This window comes from Rattus rattus, chromosome 4 (assembly GCF_011064425.1).
Source record: "Rattus rattus isolate New Zealand chromosome 4, Rrattus_CSIRO_v1, whole genome shotgun sequence".
NCBI classification, from domain to species: Eukaryota; Metazoa; Chordata; class Mammalia; order Rodentia; family Muridae; genus Rattus; species Rattus rattus.
The window spans coordinates 3,092,546-3,107,948 of NC_046157.1; the positions used below are offsets into that span (position 1 = coordinate 3,092,546).

Sequence of the window (15,403 nt, forward strand, 5' to 3'; positions counted from 1 at the left end):
GACTGTCCACAGCAGCTGACTGTGGTTTGTCCCATGCACTGGCAGGGCTGTGAGTTTTGCTGCAGAAACTTTCTACAAGTGTGTGATGTCTGGAATTCTGAGGACTCTTCAGAGGGTGTATCAATCCTGGGGCCCCAAGAGGTGTTGTGGGTTGTTGGTTGGTCGGTTGCTTGCTTGGTTACTATTGGTCATGATTTGTTAAGCATTTATATGCCAAGAAGAAACAAGACATTAGATATACTAACAGCAAAGATCAAACTTGCTCCGAGGAGCTCGATGGCCCTAATCAGCAGGAAGTAGTCCAATGATAACAACATTCCCTTTCCTTTCTATCCTTTTCCCTCTCCTACCTAGTGTTAGGAGGTTGGAAGGGTGGAATAGGATGAAAGAAAGAAGCCAGAGTAGCCAAAAAGCCGCTGCACGTGGTCAAGGTGTTAGTCTCATGGCTGAACACTGTTGTCAAATCGTATCTGGATATCTGCGTGGGTTATGTTCTACATAAGCTGAATACTTTAATTAATTAAAAAAATGTTTCTTTTACTTAACTGGGGTGATGGTGGTGCCCACCTTTAATCCCAGCTCTCTGGAGGCAGAAGTAGGCTGATCTCTGAGTTTGAGTTCCAGGACAGCCAGAGCTACACAGAGAAACCCTGTCTCAAAAGACAGAACATTTTTTTTCTTACTTTATATGGATGGGTGTTTGCCTGCATGCATGTCTGTGTGCTATGTGGACTGGTGCCTGGGGAGGTCATAAGAAGACATAGGATCCCTTGGAACTGAAGCCATTGAAGCCCAGGTCCCCTGGAAGAGCAGCTGGTGCCCTTAAGTGCTGAGCCATCTCTCCAGCCCCTCCAAGGTAATATATCTTAAAATAAATTAACTGAATGAGATGGCTACAATGTATAAGAAAAACAACAAGAAGTAGAAACGAACATTTCACAGAGCAGGAGCTGTGCACGTTTAACGTGCACGGGATGATGAAGCGCAGTGTGGCAATGCATGCTGGGAATCCCAGCACTTGGGCGGGTGGTGAAGGCAGAACAGGCAAGAGTTCAAGGCCAGGTTAAAAAAATGACCTCATAAATTAGCAACAAACATAAACCAGAATGTTTCAACTGTCCATTGCTAGAAGTATAAATAATTCAGTTGAAACACTACACAGCAGTTAAAATAAATGGCTAAAGCCACACAAGGACTGAAGTGCATCTCAGTGGCAGGGGACTTTCTTGGAGCAAGGAAGACAGCCCTGTACAAAAACGAAACACAAAAAAGAGTGTTGTGTTGCACAGCAAGTGCTAGAGACCATATACAGCATAAACCAATTTAAACTCAGACAGAGACAGGCAAGCCGAGGCATACACGGCTTAGAGATAATACTCAGTGACCCTGGCACAGGGAGGGAGCTGGGGGTCACCCTGGTTAAATAGTTGGTTTACCCGTGGGCCTTAGGTAATGAGGTTTTGCTTTAAGCAGACAGTGGGTAGTATTTTGTGTTCTCTCGCAGTTTACAGTAAATGCATAATAAAAAAATAATTAACCAACTTCAAGCTTCCTCATTTGGACACAGAAGCTGGGGGGAGGGGGGAGGGAAGCTGGTGGGGGAGGGGAGCTGGCTGAAAAGGTGCAAATGTCTGAAATAACCTGGTTCAGGTCCTGGGAGAGGTCTGTTAGCTGGTGACACGGTGAGCACTCAGATGGCGTCTGCTGCTGGGGCCTCCTCGATGAGCCCTCCTGGTTAGAAAGCAGCAGCAGCAGTCCAAGGGCCGCACCGTCTCTTCTCTCCTCCTGAGATGCACAGGCGGGCAGTCTCTGCCTCTCAGCTGAAGAAGACAAGAGCGGAGCAGGGTGCCCTGGGTTCTCACTGGGCAGGAGGTGTGAAGATGGACCCAGCACCAGCACCTGGCCCTGCCCAAATATTTACCTAATGCCTACTGAATTCCAAGCCCTGGGCTCACGCTGTATTGACAAGGAACATGAATTTGTTTATTGTATAGTGGGTGTGTGTATGTCCCTGTGTGTGAGTATATGCATGTTCCTGTGTGCACATGTTCCTATGTGTGAGTGCATGTGTGTGTATTTATCAGTGTGTATATTTTCTTGTGCAAGTGTGTGTACATGTTCCTGTAGATTGTGCGTATGTGTACATGTCCCTTTGTGTGTCTGTGTGTGTATGTTCCTCTGTGTGTGTGTGTGTGTGTGTGTGCGTGTGGGTTCAGAGTGCAACCTTGGGAGGTTCCTTACCTCCCGCTTTGAGGTTTCACGGCCAGGCTAGCCCGTCAATGAGCCTCTTCCACCCTTTCTGGAGTAACATGGACTGGGCTTACAGGTGCTCTTTCTACCATGCCTGGCTTTCATGAATTTGAACTTGAGTCCTCGTAAGTGCTTTACCAACTAAGCTATGTCCCTGCTGACACCAGGACCCAGCAAACAGAGTCATTACCAGGTAATGACCTCATTAGGAGGTCAGACAAGGTCATGCTATATATGGGTGTTTCTCCAAGAGTCTGAAAGTGTAGACAGACACCAGTCAAAAGGCAAACAGGACAGGAGGGGTCACAAAGAGAAGTAGGCACAGACTAAAGAGAGGGCCTTGCACAAGGACGGATAAGGGACACGGGAGGCTGCTGTGACAGGGGTGTGTAAACTGTCCTGAGGCTGAGCTTGTTTACGTAACGTTTTCCAGACACACAGCAGGCACTTGCTGGATTGGGAGCAGCAGAGGGTGCCCCACTGCAGTGGCACAGCCAGGGCCTCAGACTGGCTGACCTGCTTTATGGCTTTTCCTCCTGACTTCCTTCTCCAGGAACAACGAAAAAGATTCCTCCATAGTCTGGAAGATGGCCACGGTGGGGACAGCTTAGCAGGCAGGGGAAGGGAGACTTTGAAAGACTGTCAGACACTGGACACATCCTTCCCAGGTGACTAGCCACGCTGTGTCCTGCAACGGCACCCTACATGTTGGCCCTCTTGTGTCCGGGGCTACATTTAGAATGATTCAGAAGCTGGGTGGTGGAAATGCACACCTTTAATCCCAGCACTTGGGAGGCAGAGGTGGGTGGATCTCTGTGAGTTCAAGGCCAGCCTGGTCTACAGAGCGAGTTCTAGGGCATCCTGGGCTACACAGTGACCCTGACTTGAAAAAACGAAAACAAAAACCGAAGCCAAAGAAACAAAAAGATTCAGCCATCTATCTGGATAGAGCCCGGCACTGTGGGTGGTGGTGCGGGTTCTGCTGTGGGAGGAAGAGACGGGATTCATCTCTGAACACAGAGTGACAAATGGGAATGTTTAGCTGCGTAGCAGGTAGGGGCTGTGATGAGACGTGACACAGAGGACCAGGTAAGGAGGGGGCTCTTTTTGAAGATGGATGAGGCCACCAGGTCGTCTGGGACACAGTGGAGGCTGAGCTGGGTAGACATTTGCCCTTGCTAAACGGCCTTAGCAGAATTCCTGTTTGGTTTGTGTTTCCAGAGACAGGGTCTCTTTAGCCCAGGCTGGCCCTGGGACTCACTTTATAGCACAGACTGGTCTTGAACTCACAGCAATTCTCCAGTTTCCACTTCCCAAACACTGGGATTACAGGCATGAGTCATGAGTTAGGCTGAGAATCCAGAAGGACCTAGGGGACTTTAGCAGCTGAGTACGTTTGGCTGGGCAAAGGATTTTCATCACTGTCTGTGGTAAGACGGAGCACAGCTTGAACAAGGCCTTCTCCACCCAGGCCTTTGGGAGGGGCAGTCCGTAGGAGCTGAGGCACACCTGTGCTGGTGGGTTCATTTCCATCTCTCTCCCAGACAGGGGTTAGGGCCCAAGGCACAGACTGGTCAGAGCCACTTCAAGCCAGACATTGCAGGGCTGGGAGGCTGGTGACGCCAACACCCAGCAAACAGAGTCATTACCAGGTAATGACCTCATTAGGAGGTCAGACAAGGCCATTACTGAGTAATGGGTCTGCCCCCTGCAGAGGCACCTGCCTCAGTACAGTTCCCAGAAAACCTCACTGTGGCCAGTGCCCAGGGGTGTTCAGGGCAAGATATGCCCATGTTCAGCCCCCATGGAAGGAAGCCATGGACCGTGCAATGACATGTAGGCCCCATTTTCTTCCACTCAGTTTGCAAACAGAGTCCACAAGTCCAAGAGCCAGAAGTTTGCGATTCTGTGTGAGGACAAACACGCTTTTCCCCCATGTCACTTTCTGGCAGCATAGACGCTCACAGAACTGACAGGAGGGGAACTAAGGTAAGGCAGTGGGAAGTACAGCTGTCTAGCAGGAGGTAAGTCGTCCTCAGGAGATGTGTTTGCACCCTCCCATGTGGCTATCAGACTTTTTGAACAATTAAGGAATTATAATTTTCCCAGAAATTTAATGCTGGAGGAAAGGAAAGCCTAACACACCAGCCAGAGGGGCACTTGTCTCCCGCAAAGAGATTTCAGAGCGCTGAGAACTCGTTAGATGGCCTCGCAGGGCAGACTAGAGCAGAAACAGCCACAAGTCAGTAACAGACAGGACCACACTGACCAGGACGGCTTAGCTGTTGTACTCCCTGCTCTCCACTAAACCTGAGCCTACCAGAATCAGCCGGGGAGGTCACTGGGTCCCTTGCTCCTCTTCTCAGTGTCACCGCAGGATCTCTCTCTCATCTCTGCTTTTCCATACTACTTGTCATTTTCTCTGTTGAGAGTGAACTTGTTAGGACTGCCAAGGTCCAGGTTGTACCCTAGAAACTCTGGTGACAGGGCCACCAGAGTTGTATGAGCTGGGACCCTGCTCCTGCTCCTTCCAGATCTCCTCACTCCCTGTCATGTTCGAGAGGCAATGCCAGAGCCCTGGAGCTGCACAGATAGCTCACACAGCCAGGCAGCTTCACCATGAACCAAGACAGCTTGAACTTGGCAGGTCTCCTGGGTTTGGGGGTACATGTGCTCTGACACCCTCTCCCCAGTAAGGATGTGAAGCTAGTGCTCCGTCCTCCTCTAAAGCCACCAAAGCCCCTCCATCATGGCTGAGTGCTCCCACATGCCCCTCTGGCTCTAAGAAATAAATCCTATCTTGGCGACGGCCAGGGCTTAATACCAAGAGCATAACAGTGGCAGTAGTGACGACATTTAAGTCACAGGAGGGGGTTGCCATCTCCATCCCTGCCTGGAGCCCCAGGTGTTCCACCCCACTGGCCTCGTTCATGAGTTAATGAGGGGTTTGGTCACTGACTGTCCTTTCAGAAGGTCCCACCTGGATGCACAGGGCTAAAGCAGGGGTCAGATGGGGATAACTCTGCATCCAGGCTCCCTGGGCCACAGCGCCTGGCCACGCCCTGGTCTAGTCAGCCTCTCTATGCAGGGAACTAAGGATCTGGCTGACTCAGAGGCTCCCAGGAGGAAACAGAGGCTAGCCTGCCCTGGCTTCTTGTTCTGTGCCCTCCAGCTCTGCCCCTGCTTTTAGCCCACCTCCTCCTTTCTGAAGGCAACATCCGAGTGACCATCTGGGTAAGGGCTGGTGCTCTCCCACCACAGCTTCTGCCTCCAGACCTCAGCATCTGCTCTAACCCTGCCACCACCCATCAGACCTGGGCCAAGCACCCCACAGCCTTACCGTGCCCACCCCCACCCCTCCGTGCAGGGCAAGATCCCAGGGTTTTGTTCACGTGAGAGACAAACCCTCCCACCCTTGCGCACACACTTGCCTTTCAGCTCTCATCTCTGCAGCTCTGCTCTGGACCCCTAGGGTCCTCTGCCATGAACATGGGACCCCTTGTCTGCAATGTTAGCAAGGGACAACGGGGACCTCTCTGTAGCTCAGTATATTCCTAAGTGCCCTGAGTCAGGTATTAAAAATACTGAGTCATTGGGGGCTGGAGAGATGGCTCAGTGGTTAAGAGCACTGACTGCTCTTCCCGAGGTCCTGAGTTCAATTCCCAGCAACCACATGGTGGCTCATAACCATCTGTAATGAGATCTGATGCCCTCTTCTGGTGTGTCTGAAGACAGCTACAGTGTACTCATATATAATAAGTAAATAAAATATAAAAAAAAAATACTGAGTCAGCCACTACTTGACATAAAGTACTTCTCTAATGCTGTCTGCAAGCTTAGAGTCTCTGGCAGCCTCTCCCACCTTCCCAGTTGTTAGGCTTCCTGGGTGCAGACTTGGTTCAGAAAGGGGAGAGCCCCTGGGCCACACAACCTGGAAATCAGGCCTGGGGCAGGGATTCAGGGCTTTGTAGTCAGCAGCAGGGGTTTGGGGAGAGGCAAGGCTAATGAGCTCTAGAATTCATCTGGGCCAATACAGGAGGGCCCAAGGGAACAGGTAAATCAGCAAGAACAGGGGTGACACTGAGTGTCACATTCTCATCTCCTGGCTTTAACTACATGAGCCAGACTGAACGAACTAGAAGGGAAACAGGTGGTCCCTACCAGGCAGACAGCACCCCACCCTCACCCCTGTACTTACGCACACATGCAGTTGCAGGGATGCAGAGGCTACCCTCTCTGCATCTGGGCACACGGATCCAGCCTCCCCTCCCAGCACTGCTGGATTTCTGCAGAGCTCTCCCTCCTTACAATTTTCTTGGAGGTCCCAGGGCACTGAGCACCCAGAGTGCTAACAATGCCCCAGGGGTACAGTGAGAACAACACGCTTGGTGGGAAGATCCTGCCCTCTAGAGGGATATAAAACCCATTGTACAAGGCATGAGCGCAGCTCAAGTCCTACGGGGGCAGGAAAGGACCAGGCTCCACAGAAAGAGAAAGGGTAATAAAGACAGTCAGGAGAGGAAAGATTAGCTAGAGTGGTCACGGCCCCTAAGGGACTTGGCAGGGGAGTGGGAATGCTCATCGGTTCCGATGCTCAGCCCTTGGCGTCCATATATTTATTTCTTTGTCAAACATTCAGCATTTAGCAACTCTAAGAATCTAGCCCTGTGCCAGACTCACCACAGAAGAGCCAGCCACGAGTTCAGGCGCCTCACTGTGGAAGTGGAAAATCACGATAAGCCAGAGGCAGTGATAGGAACCTGTAGTCCTGGCTACTGGTGAGACTGAGGCAGGAGAGACCATTTGAGTACAGGAGTTCAAGAGCAGTCTGGGCAACAGAGCAAGGCCCTGTCTCAAAACTAAACAGAAATGCACTGGAGAATTGGCTCATTAAAGTCATGTTCAAAGGACCTGGGTTTGATTCCCAGCATTCACATGGAGGCTCACCACTAGCTCGGGCACCAATCAGGCATGTGGTTCATGACACACAATGTAGGCAAAATGCTCATTTGCATAAAATAATAAAAAGAATCTAAAAAAAAATCACCCTTAAACTAAACCAAAACCAAAGCCAGCTGGTGATGGATCTCAGTCAGTAGAGGGCTTCCTCAGCAAGAGCGAATGCCTGGGTCGAATCCTCAGTCTGTCTGCATTAACTGGGCATGACGACCCACACCTGTAACCCCAGCACGCCAGAGGCAGAGCCGGAGGCCCAGGAATTCAATCAGTCCTGGCTACGTAAAGAGTATGAGGGGGTTAGGGATTTAGCTCAGTGGTAGAACGCTTGCCTAGGAAGCGCAAGGCCCTGGGTTCGGTCCCCAGCTCCGAAAAAAAGAAAAGAAAAAGAACCAAAAAAAAAAAAAAAGAGTATGAGACCATGAGACCCCGTTTAAGAAACAATGAATGTGAAAGTTACCTGTGGTTGAGGCTCCAGTTACTTGTGAAATTGGGTGGGTAAGGAAGGTTCAGTGTCCTAGTGGGAGAAGCAGAAGCTGTCGGCAGGGGGAGCCATGGAGCCTAGGTACGGAAAGACAAGAGGATAGCTAGGGTGCCTGGTCAGAGGAGGTTAAACAGGACACAGTATGAGATGGGCTGGGGCTCAGCAGTCTCTAAGCCCCTCAAAGTTTTGTAGAGGGACGAGAGCTTGGGGTTGGAGATGCCAGTGAGAAAGATGAATTCTTGTGGCTGAGTGTGCTATGTGGGAGACACAAGAGACAGAGCGGCTAGAGTGGCTTGGGTTGCTGTGGCCAAGACAACGTGAAAGAATGTGAGGTGGGCTTTGATCCTGGCCTTACAGTGTCTAGGCTTTAGCAGCCGTTGTGCCATGTGCTATTGCCGCTGCCTAGAGGCCAACCTAAGTCCCCTATGGGGGCCCCAGCCGACAACACGGTCCCTACAGCCAAGTTTCAAATTCCCCTGCCTACTGGCACGGCCCTCCCCCATACTCGTGGCCTCCTTGGAGCTCCAGCCACTCAGGAATTGGCCCTGCAGGGGTTCTCCCAGGTCTGGTCGTTCCCACAGACGTCCCAGGGGCGCGTCCCCGCGAGCCCAGTCGTCGCTAGGCTGCAGGCTGGTGCCCTGGCCCTCTCCGCTGAGCTGACAGAGAGCGGTGCAGGCGGCAGCGCATGGCGGCAGAGTCCGGGCGTTCGTGGACTCAGGTGCGCGGCGCGTACGGCGTTAGAGAGGCGCTGAGGCGAGGCGAGGCCCGCCGGCTGGATCCGGACTCGCAGCCCAACGGGCCGGTTCCCGACGATGCCCGCGCCCGGGGCCGCCTGGCTCGCCTGCGTGGCCAGCTGCGGGTCGAGGCGGCGGCGCGAGTCGAGGCACCGCGGCTGCTGCGGGTGGTCGAGCGCGCGGGCGCGCGAGCCGGGGCGACCGGGACCGGCGAGAGGAGCGAGGCGCGCAGCGGCGGCTCCGTGTGCTCTGTGTGCGGGGAACCGCGCGGCGGCGCCACCTACCCCGCCGGTGTCCTAGAGGTGAGCGAGCGGCGGCTGCAGGAGGGGCTGGCGGCCGTGCGAGCCGAGCTGGGCGCGGGGCTGGAGGCGCTGCGTGCGGAACTGCGGAGCGAGCTGAACGCCCTGCGCGCCCTGCTGCCGCCGCCGCCTCCACCGCCGCCGCCGCCGCCACCCGCCCGCCGCGAGCCCCGCGGTCCGGCCCTGCTGCGGGTCCTTGGCACGGTGAACGCCTTGGCTTCGTCCTCCAGGGCCGCGGATAATGGCCCGGACGCCCCCGCGGATGGCCTGGCGAACCGAGCCGTGGCCCGCAAGAACTACAAGAAAACTCCAGTGCCTCCAGCGGCTGCCCAAGGCGGCAGAGACTAAGGGGCTCCGGTGTCCCCAGAAGGGGGCAAATCGGCCGATGTGCCGTGCTCCTATAGACTCCCCAGATGCCTCCAACTGACATTCTATTATTTAGAGGGTGGGCGGCAGAGGCTATGCAGATGGTTTTGCGGTGTGGTTGATGACCGCCCGGGACTGAGTCTGGGCTGTAGAGCTCCTTTTGGCCTTGGAGTTGGGGAAGAATCTGGACTAGAGTGGCACTGCGGAGTGGCACTGCCTGAGAGGAGCAGCTGGCCGAGCCAAGGAATCTGCAGCCTGGAGGCAAAAGCTTGTCTTTTTCTTTAAAGTCCTCGGACTCAGCCTCAGACACTGATAAAGAGGACACTTACACGCTTACTTAGCCTCCCAACAGTAGGCCAACACCAGCTTCTCTTTAGAAAATACTCCACAGGGCAATTATTTGGCAGGCCTGGTTTTGTAGCGCTTGCTGTCTCTCACAAAACCAGCCAACTCGGTGACTCGTGTCGGACCCTGCTTTTACTTTTAAAGACTGGCCTTGGAATTTCAACCCGGGTCATCATTTTAATCGGACACAGTAACTCCCCTTGTTGATCACCCAGATTGTATAATAAAATGCAATTTCTGGAATAGGTGGCATTTCTAAGGTGCACTGACTTTCTCCCTTCCCTCTGACCGGAAGACTCAAATAGCGTGTTGTTGCCAGTGCTTATCTTGACTGGGTCTCAGTTTTGGTTGAAGTTTCTATGGCTATGGTGGGCAAGAGGACAGTCACTCGGGAGCCTCTCGGTTCTGAGGACAGGAACATTGAAGCCGCAGTGAGGTTAAGGAGGATTCTCTACCTGCCATCCACTTGACCACTAGGCACACAACCCTTCCCAGCCACATTAGGCCCAGGTCACTGTGCATGATTTATTGTGGAAACACTATTGTGGGGGTCACTGTGGATCCTAGGGACCCTGCCAGAGCCTCAGGCCAACTCCCAAGCCCAAAAGAGCCAAGTGCAAACAGGGCCGGATAGGGGCTGATGATCGGATGGATGCTCCAGGAGAGGCTGATATCCTTCGCCCTCCAAGAGGCTGCTGGGGGCGGAAATTATCTGTGAGTGGTCTGGGGTGCAAACCTGGTGGCCCAGTCTGGGGCACGGCCTGGAACTGGACTACCTGAGGGTGGGCAAAGATGGGTCAAGATGTGACTGGGCAGGCAGAGAAGGCAGGGGTAGCAACTGAGACTGTGGGAAAGAGCCTGGTCGTGGGGGGGGGGCAGTGGCTCCCACCTGCGCATGCCCAATGGGTACGGTGTTTTCAAAGACAGTCCAGAGCACCGTGGGCTCGCAGCCTGGCGTGGTCAGAGACCCAGAGTATCGGTAGTAGCGCAAAAGTCCCAAAGCACTTGGCAGCAGAGAGGCCAGCGCAAAGGTGGACGTCAGATTCACAGAGACCCCTGGATGGTGGAAGAGAAGCTGGAACTTGCCTCTGGTGCTCTTGCTCCTCATCCACCTAACTTGCAGCCCAGAAGGGACCCCACGGCTCCTTACCAGGTGAAGATACATTTTTCAGACCAGACACGATGGCAGAGAAATTGGTATTGTCCTTGTCCTCTTCCTATGGAAGTTTTAGTAAGAGACGCTTTGATGCTTGCGCTCTCTCTCTCTCTCTCTCTCCCTTTCCTCTACCGCCCCCACCCCCCGTGTGTGTGTGAAGGTAAAGCAGGAACACCAGTGGGTAGGGCGCAGTCGGAGGGTCTGGGAGATCTAGGAGTGAGGAAGATGACCTGCTACGAGGTCCACCAACACTCCATTCCTTTGGCCCTCGCCTCCTTGGTGGGGAGTTCCCTGGCCATCCAGGGAACTGACTGTCCTCAGGGGCCGTGGCTAGTTTCATTTATAGGGATCTCCTGCCACCTCCCTACATTTTGTGTAGAGCCTCCTCTGCTCTGTTCACAAGGATTTGGACTCCCCTGTGCACCCCATTCTTTTGGATGACTAGACCACTTGTGTTCGTGTGTTGAGGGGCAGTGAGCTCTTCTGAGTTCCCTAGGCCCTCCAGACCTGAAGATCCCTGGTCCCTCCACACAACTCTTTTCCCCCTCTCTGGAAACATGCATAGGCCACAGCCCTTTCCTCACCACCAATAGCACAGCCAGTATAGCCAGCCCATCTGGTTGGCTCCGCGCATGCCCCATGCTCTGGTACTTTGTGTTCATGTGGACCATGTGCATCTAGGGAATACAGACCAAAGCTGGTGTCCGGGGGCTCTCTGCTTGCTATGCCCGTCTTTCTCCTGGTCCCCCCTGAACCCACCTCCATAGAGCCATGCTTCTCATCCACACTGTGCTCTGAGCCTTTGTGCCCTGGGCTTCCCCAGTGGAAATGCAGCTGCAGTAACCGGTATTCTGATGATGGGAGCCCAGCACCTCCGATGGCTGGGCAGTTCTGCTGACAGGAATGTACTCGCAGTAGCACTGAAGGCAGGGAGCACATGAGAGTATTTCTCCCCAGCAGTCCCCCCGCCCCCGTGTAGAATAACACTGTCACTAGCAGTTTGGTTATGAGGACTTTGACTTCTTTCCAGCATCTTGGCATCTAGACATGAACCGACTGACTGTCCTCGGTGGTCATGGCTAGTTTCATTTATAGGGATCTCCTGCCACCTCCCTACATCTTGTGTAGAGCCTCCTCTGCTCTGTTCACAAGGATTTGGATTCCCCTGTGTATCCCGTTCTTATACATGATTAGCCCATTTGTGTGTGTGCGTAGCGGGCAGCGAGCTCTTTTGAGAAGCTGGTCTCTCAGCTTGTCTGAGTCCTCATCGCTGTGCATGTGAGATTCCTGTAAGGTGTGTGGAGTCCTGCTTCTGGGTAGCAGTCTTAACCTCATGGTGCTGACCTGTATGGCCATCATTCTCCAGGATCCAAGGATCTTGAGGTGCTGAGTCATAGCCGTGAAAGATGAAGGGCTTAAGAGCATAGTCCCGCTGGACCAATCGAAGGTCAATGTTGATAGGGGACTGGGTTGGGCCCCCACAGGCAGGTGCTAGCTCCTTCCAGTGGGCAGGGCCTGAGGAAACAAGGACTGGAGTCTACAGCAGGGGCGTAGGAGGCAGTGTGGGAGTACAGTGAGGAGGGTGGATTCCATATACCCAGATGCCCTCCCTCTGCCCTCCACACATCTGGTTGCAGAAGAACCTTATCTGACTTAGCTACCAAGTCTGCACACATACCGGCCCACAGAGAGATTAAGTAGGTGGGTTTGGGACATGGCTGCATACTCATGCTGAGGACCATCCCAACACACACATGGTCTAGTCACACCCATAGGCTCACAGACCCCCAACAACAGACACACAGAATCACAGCGTGCCTGCTGTCTGGTGTCCAGTCCCTTGGAGCACAGGAGCTAACAGAGACCAGACAGATCCACATAGCCTGTTACAAGTGTTCTCACCACACTTTGGGTCTTGGGAGTCATAGCACCAGGTACCTGCAAACAGGAGGCAGGGACTGACTGAGCTGAGAACCACTATGTGGGTCTTTAAAGTTTCATCCTGGCCTCAGTCCAGGAATGGAGCCAGGTTAGACAGCAGAGGCCGTTCCCCTGTCACTGTGTCTCCTCCCAAGCTCCCCACGCCCCAGTGGGTAGATGTATCAGGTAGCTCTAAGGACACACAGGCAGAGCCTTGGTGCTCACCGTTGGAGTCCACCTGTGCCGCCAGCGTGAGGAGGAAGCAGAGCCGGAAGCCCAGGGCCCACATGATGCCGCAGTGACGGACTCTGGAGAACTGCAAAGTGGACGAGGAGTGTACAGGCAGACTACTGAGAAGGCTGCTCGTATCCATTGGTAGGTGAACTAGAGGTCTGGATAAGTTCTGTGGACACCCTGGGGTGGGGCTAGAGTGGGTGGAGACCAGGTAGAGCCACTAGAAATGGAGGTGGGCTGGAGCCTAAACTTCAGAGCTGCTGCAGCCAGTGTAAGGCTTGGCATTACTCCTTAAGGGTGTCTGGTTATTACTCTCCCAGCAGTGAAAATGGGTGGCAGAGAGCAGGAGTGACATGCCAAAGCCACCAAGGGCACTTTGGATCCTACTGCCTAAGACTTAAGCGGCTAGGGCAGGAGGCATGGATGTTTCTTGTGACAAGTTTGAGACTCCAACCCCTGTTCCAAGTCCAGGTCCGCACCTGCCTTCCTACCGATGCTCCTGTCTGAGGACTACCCTACTGAAAAAAGGGTCTTGGGTGAAGCTGCAGCCCTCCTGTGGTGGGGATACTACAGTAGTTCAAGCCCCTGACACTCTGGAGGCCTTCCCGATGTGCCATGTGGTCACTTGACAGGAGCTCTGCACATGGGCACCATGTCTGTGGGTGTGAGCAGCTTAGGCTGAACAATGACCTGCAGAGCGTAGGCTGGAAGGCTGCCCCTCTCAGTCTTCCAGTTCTCAGCATCTCTTTCCCATAGCCCGAGAGAGGCGGGGTACAGCTTAGTGGAAGAGTACTTTCTTAGCATGTCTCCCTGGACTCACTCTCAGTGCTGCAAAAACTAACAGCAACTACTGGAGGACCAGGTCCATCCCTGCAGAGGAGGAAAGGGCGGTGCTGACAGTGACCTAGGCACCCGGATTCATATGTGCTGAGGGCAGAACAAGGCTCCTGTCCCTACCAAAGGCCTCATAGGTCCTTAACGCCAACCCCTTGCCAGCCTTTGTAGCAGCCTGGTATCACTGCCCCTTCTGAGCTAGGTTAAGCTGGTTAGGATAGTGAACTTGATCGATCACAGCTAGAAATCTAGTTCCCAAGTTTAATCGAGGGCTCTTGTATGTATGGGGTGCTAAAACATACAGGCACAAACACACAAAAAACTATCAAAATTAAAATATGCGGGGCATGGAGGTACACACCTTTGTTGTGTGTAGATTTAAAAAAACACACCACCGCCTGGTTCTCTTTTGTTCCAACCAGCTTAGCTCCAGGATCATTGAAACCAGTCCTAATCCTGCTTCCTTTTCTACCCACCTTTACTCTGGGAGGGGTCGTTACCAGTCCACCCCCAGGACCATAGAATCCAAGAATTAAAGACACACACTCAGCCTTGTTACCTTGACTGCTAAGCACAATTGCTGGCATAAATATCTCCTGCCTGGAAATTTGTGCTCTTTCAAATTTATTATCTCTGTCTCTCCTTCTGCCCTAAAGAATGGCTAGTTCCATGGGGTTGGGGATTTAGCTCAGTGGTAGAGCGCTTGCCTAGGAAGCGCAAGGCCCTGGGTTCGGTCCCCAGCTCCAAAAAAAAAAAAAAAGAATGGCTAGTTCCAATTAGCCCCTGCCAAACATCTTTGGCGATTTGCCTGGAGGGGAGGCTGCAGGCCCTAGCTGCCCCCAGGTCCTACATGGTTGCTGCATCCCTTTTCCTCCAAAGCATGGCAGAGAAGCCCTCTCCTTCCCTCTTTGGATCCGGATAATAAGTTACCAGTGGGCTGGTAATTCGACCCCTCCGGCAGTAACGGTAGCAGGTTTTTTTGTTTTTTGTTTTTGTTTTGTTTTGTTTTTTAAACTACAGGCAACACACCTTTAAATTCAGCCCTTGGGAGGCAGGTGGATCTCTGTGAGTTCAGTGCCAGCCTAGTCTACCATAATGAGTTCTAGGATGCTATACCATGCAGAGAGACTGCGCGCGCGCGCGCACACACACACACACACACACACACACACACACACGTTTTGTTAAAAGGTGGACTTAAGGACCCCTTCCAGATACTGCTCTCAAGAACCCTGGTATCTCACAGAAATGATAGAAATAATAGTGTATGGGAGCCTACAATGCTGTCCCTGCTTCTCACCCCGACAGGCCGAGTGCCATAGTGTGTGGGTGTAATAACCCATCTTTAAAGGAGGGGCCCCAGCCCAAGCCAATAGCTGTTAGTCTTCAGCATCTCAGGACTTCTGGAAAGACAAGGTCATCTGATCTTGTATGGAGGGTCATCTCAGAGCGCTCACGCCTTTCCCGCCCTGTAGGAAGGGCACTGTCTAGCTTAGCCTTGGGTGTGTACCTACCCTCTGAGAAGCAGCTCTTGCTGGAAGGAGCTGCGTACACCCATCTGAGTGGCTGGAGACAAGTCCCACGCCCTTCCCTGCTCAGCTCATCTCACACCGGTGGTCATTAGTAACTGCATACACCAGCCCTGCCACTGGCTGTAGTGAAACTTCAGAGGGAGTAGTGTGGCCATGTACCCTGCACAGAGGCTCCAAGCTCAGCCATCTGGTCCTCAACCAAGGGCTGTCAGAAGCCAACTGGATGCCTGTAAGGGCTGAAAACGTGGGAGAGCCCTGTCGATGGGGCTGGACCACAGCAAGAACTGACCGTG

The 15,403-nt window shown here is 53.2% G+C and overlaps 1 protein-coding gene across 1 annotated transcript; it reads right to left on the reverse strand.

The window, feature by feature from the left end:
- Positions 1–9,945: 9,945 nt before the first annotated feature.
- On the reverse strand, positions 9,946–12,869 carry LOC116897777 (carbonic anhydrase 15). The gene is made up of 8 exons (XM_032899204.1): positions 12,736–12,869; positions 12,493–12,528; positions 11,935–12,105; positions 11,350–11,510; positions 11,175–11,267; positions 10,585–10,651; positions 10,324–10,490; positions 9,946–10,210 (listed from the first exon to the last, which is right to left on the reverse strand). Exons 1-8 carry the CDS (start codon positions 12,797–12,799, stop codon positions 9,998–10,000), a joined length of 972 nt encoding a protein of 323 aa, XP_032755095.1. The 5' UTR covers positions 12,800–12,869; the 3' UTR covers positions 9,946–9,997.
- Positions 12,870–15,403: the final 2,534 nt, after the last annotated feature.

Excerpts from the sequence above, each read along its gene's own strand:
- LOC116897777 (XM_032899204.1), bottom strand. The coding sequence starts at position 12,799 with ATGTGGGCCCTGGGCTTCCGGCTCTGCTTCCTCCTCACGCTGGCGGCA. Across the intron at positions 12,529-12,735 it reads GGCACAGGTGGACTCCAACG|GTACCTGGTGCTATGACTCC; the intron begins GTGAGCACCAAG and ends TCCTGTTTGCAG. Across the intron at positions 11,511-11,934 it reads GGAGAATGATGGCCATACAG|TGCTACTGCGAGTACATTCC; the intron begins GTCAGCACCATG and ends CCCTGCCTTCAG.